The following is an 11,713-nucleotide window of genomic DNA, read 5'->3' on the forward strand; positions in this document are numbered from 1 at the left end:
ATTTTTTTTATTCCCTCCACACCTTCTACAGCAGAGCGTGACTTCAAACTTAAATAATAATTTGCCGTCGCTTCTAAATGAAAACCTATTTAATTCCACCTAGGAACCTGCATGGTTTACTTAATGTTTCCTAACACACTTCCATAATGTACATGCGTGGAAGTCAGACACAGAAATGGAGAGCTGGACCGCAGCTGAAAGGCCTTTTATTGAGATTTTAGGGGGGTGACGCAACACACTTTCACTGCAAACTCAGCCTAATGAATGTCAGGTTTGATAAAGGTCAAACCCCAACAGGAACTCCTCTGAATGATACATTTGAAAGTAAAGAAGGCAGAGATTGGGTTTCACTCAATTCACACGGACCAGTCAAAATGTTCCAGTGTTCCCTTATAAGCAATTTCCTGTCCCAAAGGCTGAAATCTTCTTAAAACATCTGGCACCTCAACCTCTTTCAGTCTCAAATGCTCCTGTTTTTGGCACCATGTATGATTTATACAGGGGTGCTTTAAACCTCTTTTCATTTTCTTAACTGAGCTCACTCTGGGTGGCCACTTACCGAGCTCCCTGACACCTAACGGGCAGGCGTCATTGTATGTCAAACTCCATTTTGTGTAGTATCTGTAAGGTTTTGAGTGTGACCTTCCTGGTTTAGGCAACGTAACATCCATCATATGATGCTCCTCATAATCTGTCTGCTACTGAGTCTTCTGATATGCAGTTATTTTCAAAACGGCCCTTCTGCTTAGTCATAATAATGGAGGTGCCTGTCTAATCTGTGTAAAATCAGCATTTCTATGTTGTGGCACATTACATACTGGTTGTAGTGGGGAGATGATCATTGTTTATTACATTTTTAGATCATATTACATTTATTCTTTCTCTGTGGGCTTTATAACCCAAACTCACCCAAACTGAACTTGCTGGTTCTGTCCCATAGTATTGGTATGACTGATGTCATTCTCATTTGTCTTTTCAATCTGCAGTAAACCTGTTTTATGGAGAATTATTGAGGCCTGACTGGCTGACAGAACAGAATGGGTGAACTCAGTTTTAAATCAGAGCTCCTCAACTACCCTTTCAGGGGGGTACAATTCTTTAAAATGATGCAGACAAGCAAAACACTTTCCACTTCCTATTGATAAAGCAGTCTACAAAAAAAGCAATATGTACATGTATATAAACAATGTAGACACGTTCTTACGGGCTATTATTTTATAGCTATTATTAATCATTCAGGAAAAAAAGAATGATCAAGTAATAAGAGAAAAGAGGATACTAAACTGGAAAAAATTCAGGTCCACAATTAATAACACTTAAACCAACCTAACTGGAGTAACAGTATATATTAGAAAGAGGAAAGACATTGATTATCTTCGTTATGTTCGCTGATTATGTTTGTTCATTAGTCTTGGACAATGTGGACAAAATAATGTTACACTGGAGTTACCAGCGGTCACAACTTCTGAAGCATTCAAAAATAGGGATTTTCTTTGTTTCACAGTGAACAAATGGCCAAAAAGAAGCCAGTAATGGGTTACACTTGGCCCCTTGGCTGCTATCTGAGCTCTGTTCTGGAGGGAAGATACCGATGCAGGGAAATTCCAACAAAAACTTAAGATACCAGAAACTATGAGACATAAGAGATATATGATGCATGTGGGAACCTCGTCTGACAGACACAACAATAAAAATACAGAAAGAAAGGGCAAGGAAACCAGGCCTGAGAAGCAGATTAAAAAGGCCAAATCTGAGTTCATTTCCCCCTCCATCCTCTCATCAGGATTTTTTACCCACCGCACTTCTGGTAAACACCCAACGCTTCTACAATGTCTAGGACAAGTGAAAGTTCCAGTCCAACAGAAAGGGTGATTCCGCTCTTTGTTTCATTTTTATAGAACAGAGTTTTTGTTTCTGTAAAATTTCCAAAAAAAAAAAAAAATGTTCCCACAACTCTCAGTCTGTCAGGCTTACAGTAAACCATGTGGCCGGACAGCAGAACCTCAGAGTTGCAGGTGTTGTAACTGATCTCCTGAGTCGGCACATATTAAATGAATAGATGGAATGGAACGGGCGGAGGCAGCCAGTAGCTCTCCGCTCGCTGAAAGCCGGCCACTGGCTCCTCCACCTGCCAGGACAGTGCGGGCTTCCCAGCGCGTTGGCTCCTCTGATTGCTGCTGTATTGGGAGCTGTAATCACTCGGGCCTCATGGTGTGAGAACATGAAAAGTTATCCTTCACAAAAACAGAGCGCCGGACGACGAATGTATTTGATTCTGCTCTCCTGTAGTGGACGGGGACCAATCACAAAGCCTCAGGCGCCTGAAAGCTCAGCGGGCTGTTCTAATGAAGGTCGCCAGCGCAGATATTTACAGTTACTTTTTGAGGATGGTTCAAAGACTGGGAAAATCAGTGAATGTAGCTTGTTGAAGACAATGTGAAGGTCAGTTGCTCTGACCTTATGCCAACGTTGCAGTTATCTGAAAGGGTTACAAGTTACGAAAACGACATCAAATAACATAGAAAGCCATAATAACAGTGCCTGTATTCAACTCTCTTCAAAATAAAACTTTGCACTAGGTGCACTTTTCAAACCAAATACCCTGCACTTGTGTTCTCTGGCTCAAGGACCAAGTTAACATGGGAATGCATGAGAAATAAATAATCACGTAATAAACTGACTCACTAGATCCATTGCTCTAAGTCCTAAACTAAGCACAGGCTCTGATTTTTTCAGATTGCTGGACACCCAGAACTGACCTAAACAACTGTAGCTGGCACACAGACTCCTGGGAAATCTGCGGCACAGTGGGAGGGGCCAAGGCCAGGGCTATCGTACATTCCAGAAGAAACAGCTCCTTTGAAAGTGAGTATCTTTCCTCTATATCGGTAACAGACAACAAACTGAGGCCAAGATCTCATCCAGAGGATGCAGAGACGCTTCCTGTGTGCCAGGCTTTAGGGCAACATGGGGGGTGTGGTGACTGATAAACTGGCACTGGGCAGTCCTTTCATCCCAGCCAAGCCACTACAGAACCCATCTCGAAAAGAGGTCCTTCCCAAAAGGGAGTTGAATACATAATATACCTAACACCTACTGCATGTACAGCTTGTCACAGAATGGAGCCCTAGGCCAGATTTTGGTGTTGACGAACCGAGGCTCTGATGCAAACCGATTTAAAGCACAAATCAAATTAACTGGGGCGGACGAGCGTGACAGCTGATGAGTTGTTGAATTGTCAGTTTGTCAGAGCAAAGCCGTCCTATTATGAGCGCGCTCCCTGCCTTTTAAAAAGGACAATCAGCTGCGAAGTGTCCGGCGTGAGGCCCCTGTGCCTGCTCTCATTCAAGCAGATTCAACACTTTCAGCTACAAGGCACCCAGGGCTGTTGAATGCAAACAGAAAATCTCAGAAGAGTGGTTAGCTGGACATACTAAACGTTTATAAATCTTGTAAGGGCCACTGGTGAGTCATTGGTATGTCCAACTAAGCACTTTCAAAGGGGTTCTTTTCCAGTTGTTTGGATGAATGCTTGGATGTAAAAGTGCTTTACAACTCCCATTAGATGCATTTGATAGGTGATAACAGTGTGGAAAACTACCTGCATATGTCCTGAGAACAGCTTTTAATTACATTACATGCATTTAGCTCTTATCCAGAACAACTTCCACCACAACAGAACATAAGTGTATCCATTATTGCCCTTAAATATGTTGATTTAACATTGATAAACAGCGGTGTTGAAAAAAAATGTAATCATTAGATCACAATTATTGCACTGCTAAGAAATGGGCGATCCTGGAAATTTAAGGATTTTCCAACGCCCGAAACAAGCTTTCTCACGGCCTTTAAATTGGAGAAGTTCAAAACGCAGAGCTGTTTTCCGCGGCGCGAACGTCACGCGAGTTCCACGAAACGAAGACCCAAGAGCAACAAGTGAAGGTAGCCTCCTTACAGAGACGAGGAAGCGAGAGCAGTCGCGGGCAAACATTTGCGTGGCCTCCCGCGTCTGTAATCCGTTTCCAGAAAACAAAGGAGGCGCTAAGAGGCGCAAAGTGTCGCCTTCATTAGCATTTAAATGCTGCCGTTGTCGCGTTCCGTTTCATCTCCGCTGCCTTCGTGTTTTGAGTGTGCCCAAAAATCACAGTAATTCTCCACAGGCATGTTCCCATTATGTGCAAAAAAAAAAAAAAAAAGAGGCGCAAAATGCTTCTGTGTGCTCCTGTATGAATATGAGTGCTAATTAGATTTGGGACAGAATGTTTCTCCCCTTTCGCCACGGTGATGTGCTTATTTGCATTCCTTGCCCCTACCCCCACCCTCTTTTTTTTAAGTGAGACACCGCTCGCATTTTTTTGTGAAGCTGACCCATAAGGGGTGAAGTGGGACTGAAGGCACACGGATGATCCTCTTTTCGGGGGGATTTTGTGCGCCGGCTGCCGGCGGAGGGTAACGAATCCATCATCCCACGCGTCTCGGCACATCGTGATAGCAGGCAGACAGCGGTGTGGGGCGGAGGAGGAGGAGGAACGCGCAGACACCTCGCAAATTGATCTGTGGGACCAAGGAGAGGGGGGGGGGTCTTCCACACGGTGCTGCCGTGAGGCTGCGGCTCTGTTCTGCTCGCCGACACCACTCGTGTGGTCTCCTGAGAGCGGCAGGCGCCTCCCGCAAAGGAAGACGAAGCCCGTAATTGAAAGTGAAACAGATTCCTTCCTCTGATGATATTTCTTCATCTAGAGGGCGATTCTGGTGCGCTACCCTCTGATGATATTTCTTCATCTAGAGGACGATTCTGATGCGCTACAATCAAACATAATAACACATTCCACAGGCGTTCATCGCTGTGCCGCGCTGCAAATATCTCCCTTCTGTTGAATCTGCTTGGTAGAAACTCTCATCAAAATTAACCTCACAAGCTGTGTTTTACAGAGTACCGGTTAATACAGTGGGATATTTACAGCAGTGTCCTGACCGGGACTGGACCCAGCAAAGGCGGGGTTGCCCTGCCATAAGCACGCCCCCACACACTGCTGGCTCAGAGTGAGCTGGCTCAGGCAGCCTGTGCTCCAGGCCTCTGACTGAGAGGCACACACATGGATTATTATTCACCCGGTCCTGCTGTTATTGTCTGCTGCCAGGCCCCACAATACATAGGCTAAATAGGAGTGTGTGTGTGTGTGTGTGTGTGAGAGAGAAAGAGAGAGAGGGAGAGACAGTGAGTGTGAATGTGTGTGCATGTGTAAATGTGAGTGTGACCATATATGTGTACCTGTGTGTTTTGTTTGTGTGCGTGTGTGTGTGAGCGTGTGTGTCTGTGTGTATGCATGTTCAGCAATAAGACACTCTTAGCCCTGCTCCTCGTAGATGGACCAGTGCTACCATGCCTTCTGGCAGAGGATCAGGACACTCCCAACAGAAGTAACGAGACTTTGCAGGGAAGAAACGGCACTGGCTGATAGTGACATGTTAGCGCATGAAAACAGACCGATGGGCAGGATGAGGAACAGCCTTGACATTCGTTTCACATTCAGAGTGGGTGGAGGTATGGAGGAGGGACCTGAACTGCGATTAAAAGGTTGCAGGTTCAAATACAGATTATGGTGGAGCAGAGATCCTGGACCCTTCTTCAACGTTCTTCACTAAATAGCTTTGGCAAATATCTATGTAAACTACACAAAGTGCGTCGTAAAAGGGTGTTGGCTAAGCGAATAAATGATATTATCAATATTTTCTTACTGGAATAAAATGGTAAACACATGCAAATAAATGTTAACAGGCATACTGTACTTAAGATAATTAGAATTCTACCAATGCTTTAGCTCAATACTGAATATCAACACCCAGCCAAATAACAGGTTACAGGGAACTTGGTTAATTTTCACCAATCACACGGGAGATGCCTAATGCAGCTCTGCTAAGATCCAGCATTCTGTCTGGCTCCTTTCCGCAGTGCTCAAATCAGACAGCTACAGAATGCATAACCATTACCGGCAGTCCACATAGCAACAGGTGTTGCCAGGGTACCACTCTCACCTACCAGAAGATTGAGCATCTTCTCAAAATGAAAAGGAAGAAAAAGAAACACACCAATCACCATGTCCCGTCTCTTAAAATCGGAGGGATTCTTATGGAATTCTTATGAATAAATTTAAATAAATTGACACAAATAATATGCATGGCTTTTACGCTGTACAGCACTTTACAGCGCTGCACTACAACACAACACTGGCTATCCAGTTGTAAACCTCAGTCGTGGCTAAATACACGAGGACACCTCCCCTTTATTATGCTTGCTGGTACAGTGTTAGCCAATCAGTGTCAGTGAATCACTTCCCGTTATGAATTTCTCCCAGCATCCCCCTGCTTTCTATGTCAACCCAATCCTTTACTTCCTTGGAGCACCTTGATGATGACGTAATGTTCTGGAATGCAGACAGAACGCTTCCCGTGGAAGCGAAGGCGAAATAAGCAGGCCGCTCTCTGAAAGGGGAGACTCTTCACATTCCGACACTTAGTCCAAAACCCACACAAGACGGCCATACAAAAATACAACACAAAAACAGAGCCAGGTTCGGGACCTCAGCCACACACGGATCCAACAACGCAAACCCAATGCTGACAGCAGTTTGTGCTGGCATACATACTCCCTAGGATGTAAATCTGTGTTTGTGATTATTACTTTAACAGAGCTACACAAACTTCAGACTCAGTTTTGGCCCAGGAATATTCATGAAACATGATAAACCCAGGTAGCTGTGTGTGGATTAATCACTATTTTCTTACAGTGAACAAGATATCCCAACAGAACAGTTAAAACACAATGAAACAAACACTGAAAAGACGGTCGATTTTGCAACAAAAACAACAACACATACAGTGCTGACTCCTTATAGGTGTCAAATTCCAACACCTCTGACCCCAGAGTAAAGCACCAAGAATTAGGTGCTAACAATTCCAGGCCCTTAGTGAGGGGGGCTAATATTAGCACACCGGTGGAGGCGTCTGAAGTCAAGTTCTGGAGAATTAGCGCAACGCTAAAACATTCCAGCACCCGCACAAGTTCACGGTCAGGGCAGCCGCTTCTAGCCTCCGTAATTAGGAAAAACGAAATTAAAATAAAAGAAGGCTTCAACCTTTTCGGAAAATGTCAGATCGCCTGGCTCGTACATGCCGATCTCTCGCCCGGGGGTGTGCTGGTGCAGGGGGCAGGCCGCCCCCAGTGGAAACACGACCCTGCGGAGCCTGTGATGAAACCGCTTCCTTCTCCAAGACTACCCTCTGCTGTTTACTCACAGGAAGGGCTTTCCGCTGCAGCTCAGCTAAACCGACAAGACAACATGGAGCTTCCCTGTCTCACTTACTAAACCCAAGCACAGAAACCAAAGGAAAAAAAACAACAACATGCGACTTCATTCGCCGCGACTCAACATAATTAAGTCATTCTCTCTCATTAAAACATTCAGAGGAGCCACATTGTGTAATAATTACAGAGAATTATTGAAACACCAGGGAATATTCATAAAGGGAACTTCAGGGCAAACCTGCATAATACATTACAGATCACTGCATCCCACGTTATGGCTTCGGTCTATTTAAAGCTCAGTTACAGTTCAGCCCGCACGCAGTATGGCTGCCTTATTGGCAAATTAGTCTGAAAGCAACTTAGCGTTCCAATTAAAATGGACAGCACGACCCAGTGGAAAAGTTTTTTGTTTTTGTTTTTTTTTCCTCAAGTAGCCTTAAGAACATACTCAATGGACCACTTAGCACTTCATTACGTAATGAGGCTTCACACTTTAAAGACATGTTAATGGAATCTTCTCAACGCCCCCTGGGCGGCGAACACACATACCGCTGGACAAACAAGTGCACTCAAGTCCTTTCCAGGGTGCCACACATTCGCTGCACACAGACACACGCAGATACAGAGCTCTGTGTAAAGGGAGCAGGCATCTTGACTATTTAAATCACTCATAACCGGACTGTGTCACACCGAATGAAGCCGCGTTCGCTGCTGACTGAGGCATTCCTTCACAAGAGCACACAGGCTCGTCAGAGCACGTCAAGCGAAAAAAGCACAACTTTCAAAAGGAGTTGCCCAGACCGCAAGCCTGGGCTTGAAGGCTGGGAGCGGGGCGCTGTAAGTTGGTGCGCGCACACCTCCTCCCCCCCCATAATCTAATCAGCGGGAAAAAAAAGAGCGGAGAGGAGTCCTCGGGGGGGGGGGGGTGCCGGCGGCGGCCGGGGCGAGCCCCCCGCGGGGAGCCGGATACTTACTCCGTCCGAGTTGACGCTCAGAGTTTGCTCCATGTGTGGCGGCGGGTCGTGCTCAGCACAGCAGCGTCAGGCGGCTCCCTGCGGTAAACACATCCATTCGCCGGCGCAGCACTGAGCGTGTGCAGGAGAGCGCTGGAGATCCCGCTGGCGGCACGGCGTTCGCACAGCCTCTCTCTCTCTCTCTCTCTCTCTCTCTCTCTCTCTCTATCATCACGCAGCGCAGCGCTCCCTCTGCATCTCCCCCACCCTCCCACTCTCCCTCCCTCCCTCCCTCCCTCTCTCTCTCCCCCCGCCTCTCTCTCTCTCTCTCTCTCTCTCACTCCCTCTCCGCTGAGACAGAGGTTGCCCAAGCAGAGACGCGCGGTGAGGGGAAAAGGGTGCATGGGGGGGGGGCTCTCTCCATTCCCACCCTCGCGTCACAGGGACGGAGCCCCCACCACTTCTTAAATGCGCGCTCTGAGGGACGCCGCATTTTAGCATTCTGCAGGTACGACTGCACCCCCAACGTACCGAGGCTGCTGTCGCCTGCTTAATATTCTTGGGGTGAGAGAGGGAGAGGGATCTGATTGAGATGAAGGCCTGAGAATGTGCAAGAGAGAGAGAGAGAGAGAGAGAGAAAGAGAGAGAGAGTGTGTGTGTGTGGTGTGTGTGTGTGTGTGGGTACAGAGCTTTGACAAGTGTCCTGGAAGCTGTAGCAAAATGAGCTTCTGCATTCTTCAGCATGCCCGAACACAGAGACAATCTGACAAAAACACACCTCTGACTTTGACAGGGATACTGCTGAATGATGAAGTGAAAAAATTCAGGGCAGCTCTTTTTATGACTCTAGCGCTTCAAGCAACAGATACATTCTAGAAAACACCCCCCCAACACACACACACACACACACACACACACAATCAAAAAAACCACATACTTTAAGCGCTGACCCACAGTAACGTAGTTTTGTGGAAAATTACAGATATTGGTAATTGTGTAGCCGCGGAGTGACGCATGCGACCGTGCAGAAGCAGCCCGGCGTGTACGCGGCTGTCGGCGGGAGTTTCCCCGGGATCGAACACGCCGCCCCGCTCGGCACACAGAGGGATCTCCGCGCATCTTACCACAGCCCCCCGCTGGAGGAATCTATACACGCGGCGTGAGAGCGGCATACAGATGTGCGCGCAACGAGCGTGACTAATCAAACTTTGATTTGCATTAAGCCGTGAACAAAAGGGACTCTGCCGGCGCGGGTAGCGCTCTGAGAGGCTCAGCGGCGGGATGCGCTCGAGCCCGGGCCCGTCCGCAGCGCGCTCCTTGTCATCTGTCACTGACACACTGTCAAGCGTGACGTCCTCGGCTCTCTCGTACAATGCGCTTTGTTCATTTCAGCGACAGCCAAATTCACAGTCACGTGTGCAAAGAGTAGAGGGGTACACTTTACCCTGTATCCCAGCACCTCCCCAGCTCCGATAACAAGCATGTTTATACCGCTGTTCCTCCAAGGTCTGACACATACAAGCCGATAAAAGACTCATCAGTCATGTCATTGTGCTTGTCATCAGAAGGCCAGCCTTTGGCAGCACTAAGAACGAACGCTTGAGTGGGGCATGCCTGTTCTATCCCCAGGGAAGACGCTGCTGTTGCACGCTTCAGTAGCGTACCGAATGTACATTACAGGGAAAGTAGGGCTCTCAAGTGGCTCTGTCAGCGAGGCGATAGCTTTAAGTGCTGTGAGATCCCTACCGCCAGGGTTCGAAATCTGTCAATGCCATTGCCCCACAACTGGCGAGATCCCACAGCAGCAGAACGAATTGGCTTTATTCTGCTAGGCACAAGGGTAGGTTGGTCAGCAGGGTGACACCAATGCTCATCAGGCTGGGATCACCTCAGGGGCTACCTGCTGTTGGGACCTGAGTGAATAATAGCCATTGGCTTTATGCGAATGTATCACAGGATTGCATTCAGTACTCCTGCACAAGTGTAGAGGCTGTTGTGGTAGTAAGATGAGCTTACTGAGCAATCAGAAATTCCAAAACATTGCATGAATAAGAAAAAAAAAATAAAAAAAAGCTAAATAATCATAAGTGTCAGCTGAGAAAAAAATACACTCAACATCGTGAAAACGTGCTTAATCAGTCTAGTTTTTACCAGTTCTCTTGGCAGTCAATGGAAGCATCAAAAATGTACTACAGCACTACTTTCTTAAATGAGTTCTTTAGCTAGAGATAAGACAGCAAGCGAATCTATGACAGAAACAAAGAAAGACATTACCCACCAGACACAAGGATAGCTAAACTAATTTAAACGTAACTGTTTGCAAAGTTTTCATGAGTGCGTGCAGGGGAGACTAAAAACAACAATGTACAGGTCACAGACAAGACAATCCACTTGGATGACGCAGGAATCTGATTAGCCCACAAGTCTTGGAGTATTTCTGTTTTCTCTCGCAAGAAAACGATATTACAGAGAAAATGAACTTAGCTCCTAAACTCGGTAGCGAAGTTCATGCCTGAGTTTGGAAGCAGGCAGTGCAGACACACTAATCTCAGCCTGGGGAAATTCCTGCTTGGACCAGTTTTTTGGGGCCCTCCAAGAAGCCCGACCGTAGCGCACAGACAGACAGGCGCACTGGCCCCGCCCCCCAAACCCTTGCTGCCACTCAAAAAGATTCCTACACGTCATCCGATTTCTATCGCGCACACACACACGGCTACGGTCCGTTCTAACGTTCCAGAGCGAAATACAAAAGAGGAGAATAATTTGTGATTCAGCATCGCATTTCATTACTGCCAGGCTTAAGGTTTTTGTTTTCTCTCACCATCTTGCAGAAGTCAGCGTTTTCCAGGCTACTGCCGGAATTTCTTTCTGCAAAGGCATGTTCCAATTAGGAAAAGTTCTGCACATGGTGAATAATGCCATAAAAATGGTACTCTTCTCTCATGTAAATGAAATTCGCTTAACCTCACTTTCCAGCTGCTGGCTGACCAAAGTGTATATAATTCAGCCCGTAAAAGACTAAATCTTGCCACTGTGGGGGGAAAGCACTGAGGAGAGTCCTGTTATTAAAGGATGGGCAGACAGCAGTCACAGAGAAGGAGATGAGCCACCAGTTTCATTTGAAAATCAGTGAATCTGCACATGTTTATCTCCAGGTAATAGCTGCAGTTCCAGAATATCGAGTTTAATTTCATACATGAAATAGTGCGAATGAGAATAGCAGCTCTTTTAAAAGTAAGCTCTAACATAATAATTTCTTCCCCCAAACCGAGGCCCCATTTAAAGTATGAAAATCAAACAAAAGATTCCAGGGTTTTGTTTCAATTTTATTTCAACCTTTTTAGGACAATTATCTTGCGATCAGGCACAAGTAAGAGAAGAAATACAGGAGGAAAACCTTAATGCTGAATTTAGAAACCACTTAGAGCAGAAATGAACAGTGAGGCCTGGGAGC

The 11,713-nt window shown here is 46.4% G+C and overlaps 1 protein-coding gene across 1 annotated transcript in view; it reads right to left on the reverse strand.

The window, feature by feature from the left end:
* Window positions 1-8,453, reverse strand: part of rgs12b (regulator of G protein signaling 12b) — a 31,233-nt gene extending 22,780 nt beyond the window's left edge. The window contains exon 1 of the mRNA XM_036517018.1: window positions 8,281-8,453. Coding sequence (XP_036372911.1) covers window positions 8,281-8,313 — 33 coding nt within the window. The 5' untranslated portion in view covers window positions 8,314-8,453. The remainder of the gene's footprint in view (window positions 1-8,280) is intronic.
* Between the last annotated feature and the right edge of the window lie 3,260 nt (window positions 8,454-11,713).

The sequence above is a fragment of the Megalops cyprinoides genome, chromosome 22, assembly GCF_013368585.1.
Source record: "Megalops cyprinoides isolate fMegCyp1 chromosome 22, fMegCyp1.pri, whole genome shotgun sequence".
Lineage (NCBI taxonomy): Eukaryota > Metazoa > Chordata > Actinopteri > Elopiformes > Megalopidae > Megalops > Megalops cyprinoides.